Genomic DNA, 25239 nt, shown 5'->3' with positions numbered 1-25239 from the left:
ATCATTACCTGGTGGTATATGGAAAAGGAAGCGAAAGCAGAACTTTACCAGCAATCCAACTAGTTTAATCAGGTTCTGTGACTTAAAATGAGTCTTTGTGTTATGGTATGTCTCTTTCTCCTTCTGTGTGTAGTATAGTTTGTTGGTATGTGTGGTGTAGTGTTAACTGTGTATATCTTGTTTCAGCGCCAGCTTCAAGCAGGCTCTGGAGGTCCTTCCCCAGCTACACAACGGAGCAGACAAAAAGTAAGTCATCAAGGTTCAAGCTGCCACTAGAACAAGATTCATGATGGAAAATGCTAACCTGCACAGTACAGTGGGGATGATTCTACCTATTATTTTCCCTCTGTCTCTTGTTGTCCTCTCTCTCTCTCTCTCTCCTCTCTCTCCTCTCTCTCCTCTCTCTCCTCTCTCTCCTCTCTCTCTCTCTCTCTCTAGGTTACTGGAGGAGCTGCTGAATAAGTTTAAGAGCAGTATGCAGCTCCAGCTCACCTGTTTCCAGCCCTCTAATGTCCAGCCTGTCAAGAGATGAGTCTGTACAATGTCTCTTCAACATTAATATAATGGCACGATAGTATCTCTATCTATCAAAAATGTGCAATGCCTATTTACTTGCACTCTCCTGGCTTTTTGTTAAATTGTTATAAGATCTAGAATGGAAATTTGCACACTAGTCTTTTTCACGCTAATCTCATTAATCTTAGATATGTACACTCATTTTCTGAGTTAATCTCACAGTTAATCTGGGCAGCCCCTCTACTGTGGAATCATGCTAATTATGCTATTGTTAGATGGCCACTCATCTAGAAATCAGCATCCAGTCCCTTGTAGGCAAGCTAGGTCATGCTAGCCTGGTGTTCGTGACACCAGTTAACATATGTGGTCCCTGATTTCTGTATGTTCATAAAGAAACTGCACATGGTCATTATTATGCTCTGTCCTCTTATTACCGTCTCAATTGCCAAATAAAGACACATTTACATTATTTCTGTTCTTGTAACCGCCACATTTGTGACAGTGAAAGAGAGCGCATATAGTCATCTCTGCCCATAGACGGTAAGGCCTCAGCCATACAACAGTACGTTAATAGCCAAAACAGTCACCTCAGGCAATTGTTGTACTGACAGCTCACGCTATGTCTGGCACACTAGTGTCTGGGGTAGGGCCGGTTAGGGTATTGGTAGGGCGGGGTGGGGAGTGGTCTATGTTAACTCCTTAGTTACTGGCTATAAAAATGTTGCGCAGAGATTCGGTTGTAGGTGTGTGGAGTTAGCAATAACTGAACTGCGATGGATGGTTGCGGTTTTGATGTGTGGTCGTATGTCAGACGTAGTAGTAGACGAAGGCTGCCACACCCATGACTCGTGGGATTATCACAGGGCGCGTCCCTAGAACCGGCACTGTGGGATTTTATCACAAAATATTGTAACATTTTACACACGTTCATGACTGATTGTGAAAACATCACTCATTACGAGACAATTCAACAGAAAACATGATGGGGACTTGAATAACCTACCAGAAATCAACTACCTCTAACCAAAAATGGTAATAAAAGATCATGAGATTGAAATGTTTTACAACAGCATGTAAGTTTTAGTTTTTTATTATTAGACAATTTTCCATATTATTCTTGTTACTAAATATTGTTTTTTGGGTGGTGGTCGGTTTTGGGGAAACTTGAAAAAGAGATTTCGTCCTGCTAAATTTTGAATAAGTAAATGTTCTTATTGCCACTATCGACTGTTTCAGATAAGTCAAACCTCAAATTTCTTAATGCAGGCTACATTATCAGCAGCAGCAGCCCATTTTTTTCTAAGGCCAGGCAGGGGGAAAGTCATTTAGACAGGGTGTTTTGATTGTCTGTTCTAAACTTAGCTCTGTCTCAGTGGTGACCACCCACAGATTCATTCACAACAGCAGTAGGTTCAAAGCCCTCAGGTCTCATCCTTCTTCCACCGGTTGACTGTTTACAGCAACAGAGAGGTGAGGAGGGGAGTTTTACACCGCACTTCTGTTCCATTCGGGACGCCGCAGGTCGACAGGAACAGGCCTATCAATCAAAACATGTTTACGTTGATCTCATTCTCTGAAATAGGTGTTATTGACACTGGCAGTAGGTAGCGGGATTTTTGTAGGTAGATGGTGGAGTGGAAAGTGTCAGGCAAACCAGTTGGTTATCTGTTGATTATTATCAAAAATCTGTTCTTTTGCCATTGTATGTTTTCTCATTTATTTAAGTTGGCTGCATGTATGCACATATTTCTGTGTGATTACATTGACAGCCATTTCTCCTCCATAAGGTATTACAATCAGGGGCGGAAATCCCGGGGGGGACGGGGGGGACACGACCCCCCCATCCTGGGAAAAATGTGATTTGTCCCCCCCAATATATCACTGAAACATAACTATGTAATTTAAATAATATTAATAATACGCAATGAAAGCAATTGTGCTGATTATAGACACTTAATAGCTCGTTTTTAAGTTTCAAAAGATTGCAACCCCCCCACCCTTTGCCTCACAATGGTTTGATCCACTGCCAGTTCCTTAGCTTGCGAGGTAACGTAGAGGTTGTATCTACTGTCTGAAAGGCACTCAATGCACGTAACTGACGTGAGGTTAATCCAGTCAATCGCGCACACACACTAGCTGAATATGCAGAGCTAGCGCGCAAATATTAACTATTAAGCTAGCTAGTACCTATTCCATTTATGTGGCGTCGTCAAAGATGGAATCTTTGCTATCGTCAATTTATTCCAAGATCAGCATGCTTGTAAGTTAGTGTTTCAAAGTCCCTGTGATAAGGTTAGCGATAAACTGAACAGAACTACACTCTGTTCTACCATTGTTTTAAATATATTTAATGGTCTCGTTGCAAAAGCTAAATTGTCGCAGGGGAACTTTTATTTATATATTTTATTTCACCTTTATTTAACCCGGGTAGCAAAGATTATAGCAAACACCACTGAATTGGTGCTCGCTAGCTTTGCAAATTCAGCTATTGTTAGAAGCCAGCCAATATGAAACAAACAATTAAAATTACAAAAGGTTGCAGCATATGTTGTGTAAATGGGGAACTCATACAGCTGTCAACTCTTGTCACTGCAATCCGTTTCACATTTGCTAGCTACCTTTTAGATCGAAGCCCATATAGAATGATAGAAGATAAGATGATAGAAGCCCATCTCCTACTGTAAATAACCTACATACTGTGTGTGTGTAGCCAACCAGGTAGAAAAATGGCAGAAAAATAGCAGAAAAAAGACGGACATCAGAGTATTTTTCAGTACACCAAAACGCAAAGTAAGAACCCTAGTAGCCTAATATCTCAAAGACTAGTTGATAAAATGTTCATAAGAAAGAAATTAAATTCTAATGGAAATGTTTCACAATGATGTCATTAGGCAGAGCAGGCAACAGATGGCACACAGACAGCAGAGTTGGGGACAGATATGCAGGGACGGACTGGCAGAGACAGGGAGTCTCAGGTAAGTTTGTTGAGTCTTTGTTTGGCAACATTATGAAAGGTTCTCCATTTTTTTAACTTGTAAAATAGGAACATAATTGGAAAATGCCATGGATACCCCCACTCTCAACTTAAACTGGTGACTGAACTAAGATTTGTTAAAGGCAATGGTATTGCTGTTGTGATTAGTTGTGTAGTTTTGGGTACCGGTAGATAGGAGTACGGCAAACAACTTATTTCTTTGGTTCCTCAATATACATTTACCATATTAAACGTAGGCTATGTGTTACAGCACTACTTTTGGTGTCCCCTCAGGAATTGTTCTTGAGAAAATGTAATGTAATTGTCCCCTCCAAAGTTGATATCAGATTTTCGCCCCTGATTACAATGTGGTATCAAGTGGCATCATCAGCCTTGTTTACCTTATCAGACCGTGGATAAGTAACCACACAGATGTGTCACTCATTCTGGGGTTTTCACTATTCTTCCATGGAAGTTAATGTTGTTTGGCATGTTAAAGGCACCCCAGGAAACAGTTCTAAACCCTCTTCAGTTCTAATGCCTCTCTGGGGCGGAAAGAGTGGCCGACCTCTTCCTCCTCCCCTGGTGATGTCATCACCGAATGTTTATGACCGCGTTCTCCTGCGAGTGTGTTTGATTAACCAGCATCATCCTGCATCTGAATCAGGCTTCCTGTACACACACACACACACACACACACAAAGGATGTCACTTCTCACAAATCACTTATCTAACATGAGCCCTCTTTCTCTTCATTTGATGTATGTCTCAAAACATGCAAGGTTTTTGCTTAAAACATTTTAATTATTCGATTACAAAACATTCCCAATGTATGACACAGTGAGCCAATCCAAAGGTTCGGCATGCTAGTACGTGTTTCAGTGTGGTCAAATCTCAGTGGTAGTCTTTGGTCATCTCTGAACTGCAGTATTTATGATTGAGAAAATGTGACGCTATACACTAGAAGTAACAGGTCAAATGTATTTACAGAAGAAAGCATGTCAACATCAGTATGGCCATACTACACACAATCATACAATAAAATGCAGATACACACACACACACACACACACACACACACACACGACTCTAGAGCGTGTCGATACAATCACTACAGCTGTCAGTTCTGTTGTCACAAAGAGGACGTTGCAAAACGGCGGTCAAGTTTGAGTCTTTAAGGCCAAAGGATGGCTCCCTGAGAGTAGTTGAAATACAGTTTGATCCATAAGAATTTGGGGTGTTGACTCCCTTACAACACACATCTACAGCATACAACTAACTATCTGTTAGTCTCTTCAATGGTCCCAGTGTACGTTCCTCCATGGCCTGGTTAAGTTCAGTTTGGCTTGGATTGGCATAGTTCTGCTTCAGCTTTGATGGAAATGTGTGATCCAGAGTACAGTGTGACGACTCTCTCCTTGGCTCTCCAGGCTTTCCTGTCTCTCCCTCTCCCCATGTCCTGCACCGCAGTCTGACTGTGATCAGAGATGGTCAGATTAGTCAGTCCTGCAGGGTGTTGCTATGGTGATGTGTGATGACCCTCTGGTAGTCCTCAGTTACGGAAGGGGTCATGCTGTGTTCCGTGACCCCAGGGAGAGGGATGTCGTAGCTGCGGTAGTAGTGTCCGCTGGTCTGCTGGTGCTGGGTGTAGTACAGGAGCTGCCTGGCAAACATGGGTTCCACCTGCAGGAGTGGAGGGCAACAGCAGGGATTAGTACTAGTGTCACTGAGAGGTGGTGGTGGTGGTAAGGGGGTTAGGTGGTGAGATAGAAGGGGGACTGTACTGTAAGTGCTATGTATGAGTGTGGGTGTTACAAGGAATCAAACTGCTATTTTGTGAGAGATAGATGGAGGTTAGGGGTATATAGAGGGCCAGGATTAGGTGATGGGGTGTGAGTAAAGTAGAGAGGGGCATTGAAGACCGGTAGAGGTCATGTTGATGTTAGGGGATGGTTATATACCTGTACAGTGAGGGTCCTCTGTCTCTGGGGATCCAGACACTCGTCTCCGAAGCTCAGCAGCACCTGGAGACGTGGAGGGGGCCGACAGTGGAGGGCATAGCCCTGCAACTCTGGTAGACGGAGAGAAATAGAGGTTAATAGGGTCTAGATGGTCAGGTTAGGTACAGAGGAGCGGCATGGAGAGGGGCGACTGTGGAGGGAATAACCCTGCAGCTCTGAGATAGCGAGGAGAGAGTGAGGGGTGGTAGAGAAAATTGATTGTAGCTCTGAGAGACAGAAGTAGAGAGGGATTCAATCTAGAGGATTGGGTTGGGTAGAGAAGTTCGCAAGGAGGGGACATTGGGTCGATAAAGGGTTAATTAATTTTGGCTAAAGCAAATTCCTATGAACTGTTGTGGTGGTGACTTTAGAAGTCATGTGACTGGGTGGAAAGTCCTGTGTCTATATGCAAATTAGACCAATCAGGCTGAACACATCTGTTAGGGCAAGGTGGGCGGGGATGAGGTCACATGACTGTGTGTAATGTCCTATTCTTAAAAGTGTGTGGGGGGGGAAGTATGGAGGCAATCTCAACATAATATTTACAGGAAAGGAGGATGTGTCTGCTTCCTGTCCACGACCAGGAAACAGCATGACAACAGAGTGTGGTTTAGTTTGCCAGTGAATGAGATGCGTGTGCGCCTGCCTGCAGTTTAAGTTAACTTACCTGTGAGGTAGTCCTGTGTGTGCAGTAGTTTACAGGTGTGTTCTCTCTCCAGCTTGTTGGGTTTGTCTGCATAGGATGATAACCCTCCTTCCCAGAACACTCTCTCCTGGCACAGCCGCCGGGCATAGAGGCCATCTGGGGCCATCCACAGTAGCACGCCCCTCTCCAGGGTACAACCAGGGGGGCTGGGAGGACACTCCTCCCCCCTCCCCAGGGCTTGGAGGCTGTCCAGGGGTAGGGGTACCAGGTCTGGACCCACAGTGGGGGAATAAAGCTTGTCGTCTGGGGAGCAGGGAGCGATGCGACAGCCCTCTGGACTGGAGGTGGTCACCTCCCTCCACAGAGAGTCCCGGTAAAACACTGACACATGTAACCGCATATCTGGGGTGGAGGAAGGAGTACAGATAAGAGAAACAGCATAAAAATCTGAGTATTCAGCTAACTCTTGGAATACAGTATCAATTTGCCTTAAATATAATGCGCAAGTACGTGGACTAAAATCGAAATATTATTTGCAAGTCAAATTTGAAGTAAATAAGCACGTGCGTGCTTGTGTATGTGTGTGTGTATACTGTACCTGAGAGTGCCTCTGCTGACCTCATGCTGGTGTCCAGTGTGAAGGGGGATGGCTGGGCGTCAGTAGCGCTGTAGGTGTAGAAGGACCCTGTGATCTGGTACCCTGCAAACGCAGAGACAGGACCTCAATGAAGGCACGTATTCCAACACACCAGAAAAGCATACACGCAAACATCATGAGCCTGAATTGACGATTCACACATTGAGGTCAATGGAAGACTTACGCAAAAAAAAAAGTGAGTTATTTGAGCACATGTCAAGTTATGGTTTAGGCCCATGAGAGCCCTTTGCATAACTACAGATACATAACAGCTGCACAGACTACATTAGATTCTCTCACGCAATTAAAAATATATGCTGTGGTATTAGGCCTACCGTTGTCCATGCTGGGCCCCTGGGCCCAGGATAGGCTGCGTGAGGGGTAGGGGCACTGGGCATAGGGCAGCTCAGGAAGAGAGGCCTGCTCTGGAAGATAGTCCTTCATCCAGCCTCTCTCTGTAGTGGGCATGTACCCAGACATCTATAGAGAAAGAGATACCTGTCAGTCAAACAATCACCTCTACACACGGGACCAACTACGATTCATAATATGAATGGAAGAGGAAGTATCACTAAGACTGGGCTCATGTGATATTGTGCGCGAATCACTGAAGGTGCGTACTAGTGTGTCTGTGTGCGTTCATGCCCGAAAGGGTGGGTTCTGAGTCCCTCGTCATGTGATGTTGATGACACACTCGCCGATCCACGCAGCTGTTCTCTTCACTCTCTCGCTCACTAACACACATACAGACACACGCACACACACGTAAACACACGCCACAAACAAAACCTCTCAGAGGTGAGAGTTTACAGACGACCATAATTACCTGTGTCTGCAGGGCGGGGTATGAGGGCAGCATGGGGTAACTCAGAGGACTCAGGGGGCTGCCACCATCCTCCTGTTTGGATCCTGATAGCAAGAAATCTGTTACACAGGAGTCATAATTTAAACACACACCACATGAGTAAACACACACAGACATTCAACGCACTCTTAAATTATGAGAGGGTAGATAGTAGTTCGTAATTACACATGAATAATCAAGACTTTATCATGAAAGTTCATAACGAATATGAAATATCAGACAGAGAGAGCAAATGGATGAAACTACAGTCTTGTGGTTTGGCAGCCTGATTTTCCAGTATACTGAAATGTTTCTATTGTTTCTATTATTTGCACATAAGTCACTGGCCCCTATCAAAACCTGCTGGGGCATTCAGTGTGTGGGTGCCATCTGTGTTTCCTTCTAATAGTGGTGCATATAATAAAAACATGTATATATGAAAGCTGATTAAATAACTTTCTATAGGTTTTTCCACAAATTTCATCATTTGATTTAATTATAAACTGCAACGTAAAATTACAGCATGAATCCTAGGCCACTATATTTGAAGTAAATGCAAAATAAATGAAACTGACGCTTCTTGGCGCACTCCGGGATGATCCGGTAGACTTTGTAAGGGTCTGAGATGTCCAGCTGACTTCGCTGCACGAGCTCCTCGAAGTCGTTACTTTTGTTGAGCGCGCACCGGAGGCGCGTCTTCCACGTTGGCGGGTCCGGTTTGTCGATGCCCTCCCGAAACTTGCCTTTAAACAGCGCCCAAGCCTGCAGAAAAGTCACAGAAAACGGAGTCGTCAGACACGGGTAACAAATCACCGGTGCAGTTGTGCATGAGTTGGTAAATCCTAAATCCTATGCGTAATGGATTTGGCACCTCAACCTACCCAACGGTTAGTTGTAGTTAGTAGTTGTAGCAGTAGCTTTTATTAGTTGTAGGCCTAGCAGTTGTAAAACAACCTTTTTATGCTGTTAATGAAAGTTTTTGTTTCGTATTATTATTACAAGACAGTAGTTGCTATATTATTCTTGTTACTAAGTATTTAAAAAAATATATTTATATTTGAACACTTGAAAACGAGATGCTGCCGCTACATCTAAGTCTGTTATCTAACCTGTTGCCTAGTCACTTTACCCCTACTTATATGTACATAGCTACCTCAATTACCTCGTACCTCTGCACATCGACTCGGTACTGGTACTTCCTGTATATAGGCATGTTATTTTTACTCGTTATTGTTATTCGTTATTCACTGTGCATTTATGCCTCGTGTCACTATTTCTATTTTTTATATCTTTATTTTTTAACTCTGTGTTGTTGGGAAATGACCCATAAGTAAGCATTTCACTGTTAATCTACACCTGTTGTTTACGAAGCATGTTACAAATAACATTTGATTCGATTCAAGTTATTTTATCCTGCACAATTTCAAATAAATAAAAAGGCACCTACTGAACTCATCACTAGTCTAATTGTACTGTGTGTGGCTCCTTGTGTGGCTCAAATGTATGCACTCACTACTGTAAGTAGCTCTGAAGAAGAGTGTCTGCTAAAGATGTAATAGCCTACACATCTCTCGCACATCCAATGCGTAAATGCAGAATGTTGGAAACATTCCTTTGAGGCCCCGTACCATACAGTAGCCTACCTTGAAGAGAGCGGCATCCTCGTCCCGGTTGTAGTCCTGCTTGCCCGCGTGCTTCCATGGTATCCTGAAGATGCTCTTTTCTTCGTTCTCCCACACCAGGCCCGGGTACTTCCCGGTATCCACCTGTTCGATTAGCCACGAGCGGAGCTTTCCGTTCCCACAGCTCACCGTAGACATCCCGTAGTCCGATTCAGGGTTCATCTCTAGCCAAGAGAAAGGTGCATGGTCAGGACAGTATAGGCTATATTGGTAAATATTACAGGGACTAAGATATTTAGACTACAAATTATCCATAACATATGAATTTGCCTAAAAATATCTGCGAAAATGTTTTTTTTTGTGTCAAATTGCTTGCGTATACTAAACCTGCATACCAATTATGTAAATTGAATTCAAATAATTTAAGAATAGGCTACATTCACTTTTGAACACTTACTTGCATGTACACGTGTTTTTTTTTTGCTGCAGGTAGCCTATAGATTTGAGCGGGAGCAGAGCAAATATCCTTGACTTACCGCTGAAACTCGAAACCCCTTTGAGTTTTGAAATCAATCAGTCTCGAAAGATCATAATGCAGCGTGACAACTCAACTTAAATCAGTTGTAGATGGGGGCGGGGCGAAATGAAGTGGAGCGGGGATGCTGGGCAGTTCGCGTCTGTGAACCTTCATGCTGCGCACGCCTCCCGTAAACAGCAGGGGAAACCCTCGCGAACGTCAGTCGCAGAAAAAGTCACCCGCAACGCTGGAAAGTGGGACAATCTGTTCACCAGTCGAGAGCAAAGCAATTCTTTGAAATTATATAAACCAATGATATAGGCTAATTCTACATCCTGTCACGGAAAACCTAAGCCTATTTTATTTTCATGATAAAATATGTCTCCAGTAGGCTATAAATGTAGGCTATAAATGAATAAAAGTCTGTCAATCGAAATCCAGCTGTCAAATAAAGACCCAACAAACTTAATCAGTGAACAATTTTTTTTATAAGTAGCCTATGTAATCATTATAATTCCTAAAGTCATAGGCTAATTATCATTGTGATAAAGCAGATTGCTTAGTGGGGATAAAATGAAAATGTGGCTGTGCTTGGTGATATAGGCTAACTTTAGCCACCTCTATATGCATGGAAACAGTAGACACATTTTAAGTACTTTTTTATGTCATGGTCAAGAATAATCAATCAAAATCTCTGTTGGTCTACAAAGATACAGTGCTGCGTTTCACATAACGTTTAGGCCTATGAATATACAGAGATGTATTCCTTGTATTAGGCTAAACACAAAGCACACACACAAACACACACACGTCACACTCACAGAGGGGGAGGGAGTGTGTATGGACAGGAGTGGGGGAGATGATAGAAGTTAGAGGTTTACTCTCTGTGTGTGTGTGTGTGTGTGTGTGTGTGTGTGTGTGTGTGTGTGTGTGTGTGTGTGTAATGTAGGCTTGTAATGTATCTTTCCTGGGCGTTAAGATTGACTGCTCTTGCATGTTGCTGTGACTGGTAGGGGAAAGAGGAGAGCAAGAACCCAGTCGCACACAGGGACCACTGAGAAATCCCCTCATGACAACCTGTAAATTTTTTGTAATCAACATTTTCCAGTTGGTCTAACCTACAGTTGGTTGAACTGAATAAGAAACTCAGTCCCACCAATATATATTGAAGTCAGAAACAGTGATTAGCTGCGCATTGGGTGAGTGACAGCTGTCTGGCGTGGGCTGAGCAGACAGGAGACATGGGGTCATGTGTTGCTGGTGGCTAGCTGAGCTGCCGTTGCCGTGGCCGTTGCTATGGACTCACTGATGGCCTGAGACTTCTGCCACAGAAGGGCTCCGATCTCCTCTTCATCATTAAAATGGTTCTCCTTATACCTGTCCTTAAACCATTCCCTATACTGAGGACAGAGAAGGAGACCGGAGAGAGTGTCAGAAGAGTGGGGGAGTTGAGAGGATGAGAGAGTCATAAGAGAGGGAAAGATGAGAGGGAGCAGAGAACTTGTGTGATAGCGATTGTGAGAGAAAGATCAATAGATAAGAGGAGGAGCGAGAGAGAGAGAGAGGCAAGACTCAGTGGGTTGAGAAAAGAGAGACAAAGAAGACTGTCACTGACCTGTGCCACCTCTAGATTCTCAAAATCCTCTAGCTGCCTTAAGAACCCCACGTTAGGTCCAGCACATGGCCGTACCACCCTCACCGCAGCTAACGACTCCACCCAGCCCCGCCCAGTAACTGTCATGATGTACACCACCACCAACGTAACACTACGGGACACACCTGCCACACTGGGAACACATGTCAATCAATTACATCAATTAGAACGTCATCAATACATTCAATCAAATATCAATACATGAAGAAAAAAAATCTCACCAATGGACCAGGCAGCCTTTCCCTTTGAGTCTGGACTCGTGGATGAATATGATGCTGTCCTTAAAAAACGGGGTCCTGAAGACAGATATAAAGCTTGGACTAGGACTGCAGTTTGAGCTAGAAAACCAACATTTAGGGGATATAAAGTCACGTAACATTCATCATTTGTTAATTAACCACACACACATGCACACACACCAGCGCACCTGGCGCGTACCCACACATCGCACGTACACACAAGTACAGACACTTACAGGTTTTGTTTGGAGGAATCAGCAGCAGGGATGCAGAGGTATTTCATCTCCTGTGGAAGAGAACAACTGGAGCTGAACAACAAGTCAACAACATATAAAACATTGACATACCCAACTGGACATTTTACGTTATGCATTTGGGTCTATAAACATTGTGTCATACATAATACAGTATGCCAACATACTATATCTAGTGATGAGGCTCTTTATCACTTCAGTTTGAACTCTGTGGTGTTGGGGTCTTCTGCTCTCTTCCTCTTTCAGGTCCTAACAAGGGACAAACCCCATGCAGTAGCGCATCATGACAATACAGGTTTACTCTCTTTCTATGTGCGTACGTGTGTGTGTGTGTGTGTGTGTGTGTGTGTGTGTGTGTGTGTGTGTGTGTGTGTGTGTGTGTGTGTGTGTGTGTGTGTGTGTGTGTGTGTGTGTGTGTGGTGAATGTGCACCTGACAGCTGATGGTGAACCATGGCCTCAGCGGGCAGAAACGAACCATCCTGTTATGACTGCGCCTCTGCAAAAAAAAAAACTCTGCGATACAGAGAGTCACGGTAGTCCTCCAACTGGACAGGTCAGACAGACAGCCGCACGCACCACCGATAGACAGTAGAACACAGGTAGGAGCAGTTTGAAATCTCATTTCGTCTTGATATTTTCTAATAAGCTCATCTCAACTGGTCATCCAAATAATGAGTCATCACAATCAGCATAGCTACCCACAAGACAACACTGTCAAGACCAACAATCACCATAGGAATTTGTCATGACCACAATTTACCACACAACTCTAACCAAAACTGTGTGCAACAAATTAGATTTAGAAAAATACACCGCAATTAATACATAGAATATTAATCCTGAGAAGCATTACCAATTTCTGCTAAAATTGCCCATGTCAACTTCACCAGGTTGTTAACTAACCTCTTCCCTCTCCAAAACCACAGAGCCATCTTTGCAGAAATCAATCAGTAAAACCATACAAGCTGACTGTTGGGTATGCAAATTGACCCTCCATCTGGCTTGCCATTAGTCTGCAAAGAGCTGAGTCATAGAAGCTTGCTAACCAGTTGATCAGTTGATTTACAGGTAGAATGATAACGCATTCTCTAGTAGTGTGACGACTCGCCGATGCGTTTCAGCTGCATGGCCTTCGACAGGCAGTACTCCCTGGCCTCCCTGAAACTTTGTTTCCATTGAACATGCCGTACAAATAAAGGCATTTTAATTAATTATATGAAGAGTGCCATGGTCGTCCTTTCTTTTTGATAACCAATTTACCCCTTTTACCAAAGAGCATCTTCTGTCTACCAAAATCTACTATTGTCTATCTTAATACTGTATTAGAAGTTGCCATTCTCTCTTCAGCATAATAATAGTGAAAGCACACTACTGTACACACAACAACTAACTGAGATGCTGTCACAGATTGATAAAGTGGGAAGAGATTAATACATGGTTTTCAGGCTGACTTTCAATGAGAAAATATTAAAGTTCAGAGACAATAGTTGTGTGTGTGTGTGTGTTTGTACACATATATGGTGTATTTTGTATTTTATTGCTTTTCAGTGCAACTGAAACAGCTGCAGTCAACAGCACTGAAGGAAAACTAGTTGCTAACCGCACAGCTCATTTTAGCATTCTCAGTTTGAGATTTGTCCTCTCCCCATCTGTACTTATCTCACACAAACACACCTTTCCCACTCTCTCATATAGAAACATATTTGAACTTCCGTATGAAGCCCTATCTGAAAACTCAGATAAACTTTTAATACAGTTGTGAAGAGGGCACGACAAAGCCTATTCCCCCTCAGGAAACTAAAAAGATTTGGCATGGATCCTCAGATCCTCAAAAGAGCTGCAACATTGAGAGCATCCTGACTGGTTGCATCACTGCCTGGTACGGCAACTGCTCGGCCTCTGACCGAAAGGCACTACAGAGGGTAGTGCGTACGGCCCAGTACATCACTGGGGCTAAGCTGCCTGCCATCCAGGACCTCTACACCAGGCGGTATCAGAGGAAGGCCCTAAAAATTGTCAAACACCCCAGCCACCCCAATCATAGACTGTTCTCTCTACTACCAAATGACAAGCGGTAAGTCTAGGACCAAAAGGCTTCTCAACAGTTTTTACCCCCAAGCCATAAGACTCCTGAACAGGTAATCAAATGGCTACCCGGACTATTTGCATTGTGTGACCCTCCCCCCAACCCCTCTTTTACGCTGCTGTTTATCATATAGGCATAGTCACTTTAATTATTCATTATGTACACACTACCTAAATTAGCCCGACTAACCGGTGCCCCCGCACATTGGCTACCCGGACTATCTGCATTGTGTCCCGCCAACCACCACCCTCCAACCCCTCGTTTACGCTACTGCTACTCTCTGTTTATCATATATGCATAGTCACTTTAACCATACCTACATGTACATACTATCTCAATCAGCCCGACTAACCGGTGCCTGTATATAGCCTCACTACTGTTATTTTTCTCTGTCTTTATTACTGTTGTTTTTACTTTAAAATTGCACTATTGGTTAGAGCCTGTAAGTAAGTATTTCACTGTAAGGTCTACACCTGTTGTATTCAGCGCACGTGACAAATAAAGTTTGGTTTGATTTGATAGAGTTGCACTTTCATGTAATTATGAATATGCAGGCAGGTCACCCATGATAGAAGTCAGTATTCAATGTCCATCCATGTCTGATGACGTCGGGAGATGACATGGAAACTGGCCACTAGGGGGCAACAGTGAGCACTGTCACCTTCAAGTAGGTTTCGGTTTTGCTAGGGCGTTGTGGATGGGCGTAAGTAGTTTTATACCGGAGCTCCGAGGCATGCGTCAAAATTGCTAAGCAGCTAACTTTGAAGCAGGGTGCCAATGCGTGTATCACTTTTTCAGAAGTACGTCATCTGGGGTGGTAGGTAGGCCTAGTGGTTAGAGCGTTGGACTTGGACCGAAAGGTTGCAAGATCGAATCCCCGAGCTTACAAGGAAAAAATCTGTCGTTTTGCCCCTGAACAAGGCAGATAACCTACTGTTCCTAGTCCGTCATTGAAAATAAGAGTTAAATAAAGGTAAAAAGTAAAATGACGTTCGAAGCTTCGTTTGATCACGTGCTTTTTCAAATCATGTGTTGCAAAATGCAAGCTCCCACAGATTTTGCTGTGGTTCCAATGATTTTTTTTAAATTCCAAGCTGCTTTCAAACATCGACCTCTAGTGGACACCGTACTTACAAATATAGTTCGGATTTTGTACAAAACATTTCACCTAACTGGTAGTTTAGCAGGTACATAGAGGAGGGAACTAAGAAATATTCGTGAGGATATGAGTTTGAATCCTGTTAAAGGCACACTATTTTGAAAATGGTTATTTCTGCACTGTTGTTCAAGTTATTTGTTTTATTTAGTGTAGTATAGGCTTCTGTCTTAAGCATCCTAAATAATGCCTTAGATTCCGTTTTTTTAAAAAGTGAACTTGAAAGCAAAATAAGTGTGGTAACTTGACAAGGATTATCCACACGCGTTTCAATGTTCATTGCCTTTACTTGCAAACTACAAAATAAAGGGGTACAGCCATGTAACAAATGTTGAAAACAGGAGAGCCTTCCCTGTAGCTCAGTTGGTAGAGCATGGTGTTTGCAACGCCAGGGTTGTGGGTTTGATTCCCACGGGGGGCCAGCACAGAAAAAAAAATGTATGAAATGTATGCATTCACTACTGTAAGTTGCTCTGGATAAGAGCGTCTGCTAAATGACTAAAATGTAAAATGAGAGCGATACACCCAACTCAACATGAGGTAGTGTCCCGTTAATACTGTGCCAACTCTGGGTGATGACATCACAGGAGGGTAAAGGTCACGGTCAACACCAATATCCATGCTCCCATGAATAGTAATAATACTATACTGCAGTTAAGTCCACCACCTATTCAGTAGGAATTAATTATATAGTGTCCAAACTATAACAAAAAGGAAGCATGGTGTAAGATGCAAACCTTCTATTCCAACTGATTACAGGCTACTAAATCCAACAGTTCACTGCTGCGCCAAGGTGTTATAATGAACACAACAGAGAAAAAAATGCCTCTATCTGACAATCCCATAATACTATTTATTGCTGACCAGCAGATGTCACTAATGTGCATTATGACCAGATAATGAAGCTTTGAATAATTTACCGTTTTTAGGCACAATTTGGTGAAAGCCTGAAGCCTATAGAAAGCCTTGGTTTCCCATCACTAAGTGTAAGCATCTTCCTCTGATTCCAAAGGTTGCATGTTTAAATAAATTAAGAGAAAGTTGTTTTTGATATTTTTGTTTTAAGCCTATCCCAAACCTTAAGCCTTACATGAATCATTCTGAGTTAATGCCTAACTTAAACTCACCCTGACGAAGACAGCTTGCCTGTCGAAACGTTGGACATTACATTTTTGCATCTGAGCTCTCCTTTATTTTAAAGTTTTCTACTCCGCTAGTCAGCACCTTGCCTAAATAGGTGTGCGTTTCATTTTCTTCTAGATTATGCCTAAACTTAACCTTAAACACTTTGAAATTTGACATTTGGAACAACTTCGAAATCTGACGTTTCCGAAACATGGATGAACGTCTAATTCTGACGTGAGGCTGTTAAAGCTTGTAGGAATATAAGGTTTCAATAATGTCATCACAAAAGGCAGAAATCTAGTAAACATATTCAGCTGCAAAATGATGCATGCCTACATTTTGATAAAAAAAGTGTAGAATAATTTAAACTCACCAACATCCAGTATCAAATAAACATTTATGCAACTCCACCTTGAGTTGCATGACATGAGGTACACTCTTTAAAAAAAGCGTGCTATCTAGAACCTAAAAGGGCTCTTTGGCTGTCCCCATAGGATAACCCTTTGAAGAACCCGTTTTGGTTCCAGGTAGAACACTTTCCACAGGGTTCTACATGGAGCCCAAAAGGATTCTACCTGGAACCCAAAAGGGTTCTACCTGGAACAAAAAAGGCTTCTCCTAAGGGGACAGCCAAATAACACTTTTGGAACCCTTTTTTTCTGAGTGAAGAACCCCATTGTCTTGTGAGTGATACCAGAAGTCTAATACTTTCCATATAACAATTGAAAATGGGGATAGGAAAGTTTGACTTTCAATACAACTTCAGTTTTCTATTTCAGGAGTCGTAACAGAGAAGTGTGAATTGGTGACATAATGAACATTGAATGAGTATTTGACTCAGTACACAGCAACAATTACTTATGGGTATTTTTTTTCTTCCACAACTATCTGAGAACCATTATTATACAGGCATTGAGGCGTAGAACCTTTGACAAGAATACACTGTTTACAAAACACACAGCCTAATATAGAAAGAACAGAACACTTTACAACTGTCACAATGTAATGATTATATCAAGTTCAGCCCTTATATTGCTATTGGCGATATGACTGTGATCAAGTGGGATTAAGTGGGTGTTAGTTGTTCAAGATCAAGCATAGCCTCCCAAGGTTATGATATAAGTAGAGTAGGATCAAAAATGATCTACACTTATCATTCCATTCAACTACTGCAACCAGATATCATTCCATACTAATATAACAAGGCAGGCAGTAGACTGATTGGTCAGGTTATACTGTTGAGCCCAATATCACACAGGTCGTAACTCTAAGGGCTGGTTCCCTGGACACAGATAAAGCATGGTTCTGGACTAATATACAATTTCAATGGAGAATCTCCATCTCCAATCCAGGACTAGGCTTAATCTGTGTCAGGGGTAGGCAAGGCATAGTCTCACCTCTAAAATGGGGGCAGCGGTGTCATGGATGGAAAGGATGTGGGTGATATTGTGTTTCGCCAACAACTCCCTGTCCCGCGCATCTGAGGATAGAAAACATAATAATATAATATGTCATTTAAGATATGCTTTTATCCAAACCGATTTACAGTACAGTGAGTGCTAACATTTTAAGTGTACTGTATGTACATGATCTCTGCAGGAATCGAACCCACGACCCTGGAGTTGCTAGTGCCACACACTTGCCAGCTGATAAAAATCACGTAGGCCCTGTCCTCAAATTACAAAGACCCTATGTAGCCCTGTCCTAAATAAAGAGTTTTCTGCTCAACAACAGCAACCAACTCCCCAAGGATCTCCAAGAAAATAACCTCTCACACACAGGTTTTTCTTAATTTGAACTGAAAGAAAAACCGGAAAACCGGTGTTTCTAAAAGAGCACAAAAGCAAGAAACAGTAAATCTTCTAATGAAATTCAGTCTTTAAAAGGAAGCTAAAGGTTCTCTACTTAGGTCAGATGTGCCAAGGGCATGTTTTCTCACGCTGGGTTGGTTTATTGAATGGTGAGGTGATATACATATGGACTAGAAAGGACTCTGAGGAAATTAGGCCCAAGCCTGATTATGAAATGAAGTCCAACCCAAATCATGCCCAGTGTAGGAGTCAGTAAATTGATTTTGGCTGGTGTAATCTATTATATAATAACGATCATCAAATAAATTATTTTGAGCAAAATACCACACACACACACACACACACACACACACACACACACACACACACACACACACACACACACACACACACACACACACACACACACACACACACACACACACACACACACACACATACAGTGGGGTCCGAAATGTATTGACACCCTTGATAAAAATGAGCAATAATGAATGTATAAAATAAATAATTCAAATACTGAGCTGTATTGTATGCTAAAAAAAGGGAAATTATGTTATTTTATACTAATACAATTGCTTAGAGAAAGAGATTTTGTTTAACAAGTAATACTTTTTTTTCAAAAAGGTAGGGGTAAAAAGTATTGACACCCTAAAGATTCTTATAAATAAGGTAGTCAGAAGTGAAGTATTTGGTCCCATATTCCTTGCACACAATGACTACATCAAGCTTGCGAATCTCCAAACTTGTTGGATGCATTTGTGGTTCATTTAGGTTGTGTTTCAGATTATTTTGTTCCCAATAGAAATTAATGGTAAATAATGTATTGTGTCATTTTGGAGTCACTTTTATTCTAAATAAGAATATAATTTGTTTCTACATTATACTTTTACATATACTTCTACATTAATGTGGATGCTACCACGGTTAAGGATAATCCTCAATTAATCGTGAATAATGCAGAGTGAGAAAGTTACACAGGGTTAAAGTTCATAGCCCCAAGACATAATATAACCTCTCCCTCTCACCATTACCAACAGGGGAGGCTAGCATGTCTTGGGGGTATGATCTTTGACCCTCTCTCACTCATCATTATTAACGATTCATTCAGGATTATCTGTAATCATGGTAGCATCCACACTAATGTAGAAGTGTTTAGGAACATATTCTATTCTTATTTACAATAAAAGTGACTGAACATTTCACAATACATAATTTACCATTTATTTATATCAAAAATAATGTAAAACACAAACAAAATGAACTGCAAACGCCTTTTTCATCTTTATCAAGGGTGTCAACAATCCCGGACCCCACTGTATATGCTTATTACACAAGCACACGTTCTTATTAAATAAAGACACCCTCACAACTGTGCTTTAGCGGATCTGTGTTAAGATCTGGAGAACTGAACAGCATGTGTGGGACACCCACTGCTACACACATGCCTTACACACACACACGCGCACACACACACACACACACACACACACACACACACACACACACACACACACACACACACACACACACACACACACACACACACACACACACTGTGAGGGAATTACTTTACCTTTGAAGTTTCCCAGATAGAGATCTGGCAGCACCTACATTGTGAAATACATGTTTATTCTCAAATTATTCCGTATAGCTTATAAAAGAAGAGCCCGCTAATTGTGGCCTATTTACTGCAGTCTATCTTTGAGCCATTGTATTTAACTGAATGTCTATAGCTTAACCTTTCTCTCAATCAAAAGCAGATGATGTCATTCCGAGAAAGCTTCGGACACACACGTGCTCCAATTGACATAATTATTACCGCTACCTTGTTTATTCCATTCCCCATGTCCTGGGAAGAAAATATCCCTCTGCCAGATGCTTCAATCTAATGCTTAAATGTCTTATTCAAAATAAATAGCCTAATAGCCTGAACAGCCTGTTTGAAATGTAGCCAATATTTTCGGGATAATTTATCTCCCAAAAGCAGGTAGCTGGTGACAAGCCCTCTCAACAGGCAGATAGTAGTCTTTCCTTTCGTGTAGTTTTCAGGTCATTCGATCTTCTCCAGTTCCTAATTCATTATCTATTTAACGAGACCTTTGAAGTTCTGATACAGTGTGCGTTGCACCGGGTTTGCCCGTTGTGGTTATGGCTGCAGACAGTCGATAAATCTAACTGTTGGTCATTAATAATGACGTAATGTGACCTTAAACCTGCTATGTGAGTGTTTTGGTATGTGGCCATCCCGTGGCCACTGCTCTCTGGGGCTAAATATATGTCTCAGTGGAGTGGAGTTGAGATAGACAGAGAGATCCTCCCTGACAGGTCTGGGGCTATAAGGGAGGGCCAGGGGCAGATGAGGCAAGCCCATAGCCCATACCTACAATAGCCTACATAACCCACAGAGCTCCAACAGAGCCCCAATAATCCATCTCTCAGTTGCTCTGAACTTTTAACCGTCTACTCACCACAAAGCAAATTCTCCAGTGCTAAATCAACACAGACAATTTTCAATTTGACACTTGGCCAGTGTCTATACAGGTCAACACTTTTGAGTGTTAATATTTGTGTTGTGGAGAAAATGACCAGGCTGGATACAGGAGTACAGTTTAGTTTAGAAAAAACCTCTCGTGCTCTACAGCCCACCCCAATCGTGCGCATGTGCATTACCGATTAGGTGTCGTAACATAACACTGCCGTAATACATTACCGCTTAGTAACAGCATAGTAACTAATATAAACAGATATACACTACCATTCAAAAGTTTTAGAACACCTACTCATTCAAGGGAGGCCATGTAGTGTAGATCACCGATACTACAGTGAGTATTTCTCCTTTGGCAAGATAATCCATCCATCTGACAGGTGTGACATATCAAGAAGCTGATTAAACATGATGATCATTACACAGGTGCATCTTGTACTGGGGACAATAAAAGGCCACTCTAAAATGTGCAGTTGGCATGCTGGGAGCAAGCAATTGGCATGCTGATTGCAAGAATGTCCACCAAAACTGTTGACAGAGAATGTAATGTTAATTTCTCTACCATAAGCCGCCTCCAATGTCATTTTAAGACCACGTGTAACCACGTCAGGTCTTGACCTTACTGCAATTCGGCGTTGTAACCGACTTCAATGGGCAAATGCTCAACTTCGATGGCCACCGGCATGCTGGAGAAGTGTGCTCTTCACGGATGAATCCCGGTTTCAAATGAACCAGGGAGATGGCAGACAGTGTGTATGGCGTTGTGTAGGCGAGCGGTTTGCTGATGTCAACATTATGAACAGAGTGCTCGACGGTTGTGGTGGGGTTATGGTATGGGCAGGCATAAGCTATAGACAATGAACACAATTGCTTTTATCAATGGCAATTTGAATGCACAGAGATATCATGACAACATTCGGAAGCCTATTGTCGTGCCATTCATCTGCCGCCATCACCTCATGTTTCAGCATGATAATGCACGGCCCCATGTCGCAAGGATCTGTACACAATTCTGGAAGCTGAAAATATCCCACTTCTTTCATGGCCTCCATACTCACCAGACATTTCACCCATTGAGCATGTTTGGGATGCTCTGGATCAACGACGTGTTCCAGTTCCCGCCAATATCCAGCACACTTTGCAATAATTCATGCAAATATAACTTGTCTGTGTATAGCCGTATATAAGACAACTGCTGGGACTGCCCAGGCAGAGCTTCTGACAGACATTCACTGTGGTGCATTAAGTTTGTTGGAACCACTCCAGCGTGCTGACAAATAAACAATGATTCATTTAAGATTGACTTCAAGTGTCCCTGTGTAAGAATTTCCACGACATTGCAATAACAGCTAATTTGGTACATTTAACACTAGGAAGTGTACATAGTTTGTACCAGCACCTCATATATTATTTTTAACCATTACACCAAGAGCTCCAGATCTCTTGACTTGGTCACTCAGTGCTGGGTTAAATACATAATAGTACTTTCTTACAAGTCTTTATTGACACATGCATCTATGTCACATTTACAAAGACATCTGAAGTGGTAGCCAATATGTTCAAACATTGATTAACATAACCCTAGACCAATTGAACTGGTATAACACTTTCACTCACAGGTGGCCAAAAATAACAAATTCAAAGCCACACCCCGACTAAGCCATGACTCCAATATCATTTCCCAGTGTGACTTGCCTTTTTAAGTGAATTGTAGCGTTACCACCCATGACTGTGTTTGTTAGTGACAGAGACAAATCGATTAAAATCACATTTTGTTTGTAACATGCGCTGAATATAACAGGTGTAGACCTTAATGTGAAATTCTTACTTACAAGCCCTTAACCAACAATGCATTTTTAAGAAAAATAAGCGTTGAGAAATATTTACAAAATTAACTAAAGTAAAACAATTATTGAGTAACAATAAAATAACAATAATGAGGCTATATACAGGGGGTACCAGTACCGAGTCAATGTGCAGGGATGCAGGTTAGTGAAGGTAATTGAGGTAATACATCGATAGGGGTAAAGTGACTAGGCACTTTGTTGAATTCGTTAATTTTCTGTCCTGTGGACTTCACCAAATAAGTTCTTACTGTTGTTGAATGTTATCATTACAAGTAAACTGATTATGACAATACATTACATATATCATGAGGCTTTACTTTGGTGGTGTTAGGAACCTCCTGGTTTACATGCCACATCAGGCCAGCAAGTCTGATTATGCTGGCTTGCAACATGATGTGTAATTCCTATTGGAATCCAGCCAAAGTTAGGACACCCACAACCTGCATTCTGAATGTCTATCATTAGGAACATTGATAAAGAAGACTACCTAAACCATTTAAACTAGAACAACCATTTCAGTAACAGGTGCAATAAATCTAACTAACTGATTGAATTAGTTTAGAAAAATGTATGTTATTTATCTTTGTGTGACATAAGATTAATCAATCAATCAATGTACATGCAAAAACACAAATATTAAAAACAGTCCTAAAAAAATCTAGCTGCAGTAGAGCATGCTGGGAATTATGATAATGATGGTGAAACAATGTGGTTTTCATGGTCCACAGAGTAAAACTGACCCAATCACACCCTCACACTCAACACTGATTATTAACATCAACACTGGGGTTATTTTACACAACTGATTGTTAATTCCACTGTTAGATAGTTAATTTAAATCCTAAATCAACACTGACACAAAAAAATCCACGCTAGGTAACACAGGCCAAATTGCTGTGCAGATACATGCATTTGCAACAGGTGTACAACCGCACCAGGTCTATAAATTGAAGAAAGAAAAACATTTTTGGACATCCAGTAGGCCCCATGGTTTCGGCACAATTCTGTTTCTCACAAGAAATGGACCATAAAGTATTAATTCATTATATTCTGTTCTATTCTATATTCTTCTGCTGCTGTTGTCATTGTGGTAGATTATTCTATTAAATGCTTTTATTCATGTCAATTACAGTAACCTTCGACGTTAATATTGTTTCACCTCCACTGTTCTGTGATGCATTTTTAGCAGAGCTTTGTGTCTAGTGTGTTCATGTGTGTGGTTTGTGTGTACAGCATGAGATAGCACACAGCTGAGAGGAGAGGCGTTTACAATAAAAGAGAAGTTTCATGAAGAGAAACGTTCATAGAGATATGACGGATGTGTGGGTGTATGGTACAATGGTACTTGGGGGTGAAGAACCCATGCACAGTGCAGAAGTATGTATACCTACACTGGTGAAAATAAGGGGGGGGAGAGGGGGGTGGAGATAGTAATGAGGGAGGTCATGGAGGTGACTGTTCGAATCAACCTAAAAAAATATATCTTCAACTGGTTACAAGTAAATGAGTTAGGTTCTCTCAATTGAACAAAAACTAAATTTGTTGAAACCAAACATATGATTCAATGCAAACTGTTATTTGATTATTTAGAAACTTATACTTCAATTTGCAACCTATTTCTTTCAACACTCAACTTACTTTTCCCCTTTGGTTAAATCTAATAAATTACAAATACTGTCACGAATCCCACCGAAGGTGGCTCCCCTGCCTGCTCGGGCGGCGCTCGGCGGTCGTTGTCACCGGCCTACTAGCCGCCGCTGATCCCTTTTTCCTTTTCGTTTGGTATGTCTTATTGTTTGCACCTGTTCCTCATTTGGGTCTTTTGATTTTGGTTATTTAAGCCTGGGTAGCCCGCCCAGGTTTGTGCGGGATTATTTAGCGTCAGGTTGTGTTTTGTATTTGGAAGTGCTGGCGATCTACAATTGTTATATTTTATGCATGCTGTGCGCCTGTTCAGGGCACTTTGCATTTTTCCACGCCGGTTGTGTTGGCGTCGTTCGTGTTGTGTTTTATTTAATAAACACACAGTTCCTTAACTCTGCTCTCTGCGCCTGACTCCTACCACCACTCCTAGCAACGATTGACAAATACAAACTAATATTTCATTTAAATACAACTAATCTTGTTTTAAGATAACTTTTTACTATGGAATGACCTATCTAAATTTCCTCAATTCAGTAAGAAGTAATTATAAACACTAGCGGTCAAAGGTTTTAGAACACCCACTCATTCAAGGGTTTTTCTTTATTTTTACCATTTTCTACAATGTAGAATAATAGTGAAGACATCAAAACTATGAAATAACACATTTGGAATCATGCAGTAACCAAAAAACTGTTAAACAAATTCTAATATATTTTATATTTGAGATTCTTCAAATAGCCACCCTTTGCCTTGATGACAGCTTTGCACACTCTTTCTCTTTGCTTATTTGAGCTGTTCTTGACATAATATGGACTTGGTCTTTTACCAAATAAGGCTATCTTCTGTATACCCCCCTACCTTGTCACAACAAAACTGATTGGCTCAAACACATTAAGGAAAGAAATTCCACAAATTAACTTTTAAGAAGGCACACCTGTTAATGAAATGCATTCCAGGTGACTACATCATGAAGCTGGTTGAGAGAATGCCAAGAGTGTGCAAAGCTGTCATCAAGGCAATGGGTGGCTATTTGAAGAATCTCAAATATAAAATATATTTTGATTTGTTAAACACTTTTTTGGTTAGTACATGATTCCATATATCTTATTTCATAGTTTTGATGTCTTCACTATTATTCTACAATGTAGAAAATAGTAAAAATAAAGAAAAACTCTTGAATA

At 41.6% G+C, this 25239-nt stretch overlaps 3 protein-coding genes across 12 annotated transcripts in view; 1 reads left to right on the top strand and 2 right to left on the bottom strand.

The window, feature by feature from the left end:
- The window catches only part of LOC100380722 (exocyst complex component 2), a 100509-nt gene extending 99524 nt beyond the window's left edge, over nt 1-985 (top strand). For all 8 annotated transcript variants that reach the window (XM_045705928.1, XM_045705934.1, XM_045705930.1 and 5 more), the window contains 2 exons: nt 187-246; nt 439-985. In XM_045705928.1, coding sequence (XP_045561884.1) covers nt 187-246; nt 439-532 — 154 coding nt within the window. In that variant the 3' untranslated portion in view covers nt 533-985. The remainder of the gene's footprint in view (nt 1-186; nt 247-438) is intronic.
- A 3288-nt stretch (nt 986-4273) lies between these two features.
- irf4l (interferon regulatory factor 4 like) lies at nt 4274-10020 on the bottom strand. 3 transcript variants are annotated; one of them, XM_014168713.2, is made up of 9 exons: nt 9697-10020; nt 9261-9463; nt 8193-8379; nt 7600-7697; nt 7109-7253; nt 6735-6836; nt 6158-6538; nt 5452-5561; nt 4274-5173 (listed from the first exon to the last, which is right to left on the bottom strand). In XM_014168713.2, exons 2-9 carry the CDS (start codon nt 9459-9461, stop codon nt 4991-4993), a joined length of 1407 nt encoding a protein of 468 aa, XP_014024188.1. In that variant the 5' UTR covers nt 9462-9463; nt 9697-10020; the 3' UTR covers nt 4274-4990.
- Nucleotides 10021-10224: 204 nt separating this feature from the next.
- LOC106584075 (dual specificity protein phosphatase 22-B) lies at nt 10225-20253 on the bottom strand. Its single transcript, XM_014168916.2, has 7 exons — nt 19908-20253; nt 19656-19689; nt 17669-17751; nt 11886-11935; nt 11632-11706; nt 11372-11543; nt 10225-11156 (listed from the first exon to the last, which is right to left on the bottom strand). The coding sequence occupies exons 1-7, from the start codon at nt 19926-19928 to the stop codon at nt 11004-11006; spliced, it is 588 nt and encodes a 195-aa protein (XP_014024391.1). The 5' UTR covers nt 19929-20253; the 3' UTR covers nt 10225-11003.
- Between the last annotated feature and the right edge of the window lie 4986 nt (nt 20254-25239).

The sequence above is a fragment of the Salmo salar genome, chromosome ssa23, assembly GCF_905237065.1.
Source record: "Salmo salar chromosome ssa23, Ssal_v3.1, whole genome shotgun sequence".
NCBI classification, from domain to species: domain Eukaryota; kingdom Metazoa; phylum Chordata; class Actinopteri; order Salmoniformes; family Salmonidae; genus Salmo; species Salmo salar.
This window is presented reverse-complemented; position numbering and strand designations above follow the sequence as displayed.

Bases quoted from the DNA above. Each gene is read 5' to 3' on its own strand.
- irf4l (XM_014168713.2), bottom strand. From the start codon at position 9,461: ATGAACCCTGAATCGGACTACGGGATGTCTACGGTGAGCTGTGGGAAC. The intron at 6,539-6,734 runs GTACAGTATACA...CCTCCACCCCAG, and splicing joins GTCAGCAGAGGCACTCTCAG to ATATGCGGTTACATGTGTCA. The intron at 5,174-5,451 runs GTATATAACCAT...CCACTCCTGCAG, and splicing joins AGAGGACCCTCACTGTACAG to GTGGAACCCATGTTTGCCAG.
- LOC106584075 (XM_014168916.2), bottom strand. From the start codon at position 19,928: ATGGGGAATGGAATAAACAAG. The intron at 19,690-19,907 runs GTAGCGGTAATA...TTCACAATGTAG, and splicing joins TGGGGAATGGAATAAACAAG to GTGCTGCCAGATCTCTATCT. The intron at 11,707-11,885 runs GTAAGTGTCTGT...ATCTGTCTTCAG, and splicing joins GATTCCTCCAAACAAAACCT to GACCCCGTTTTTTAAGGACA.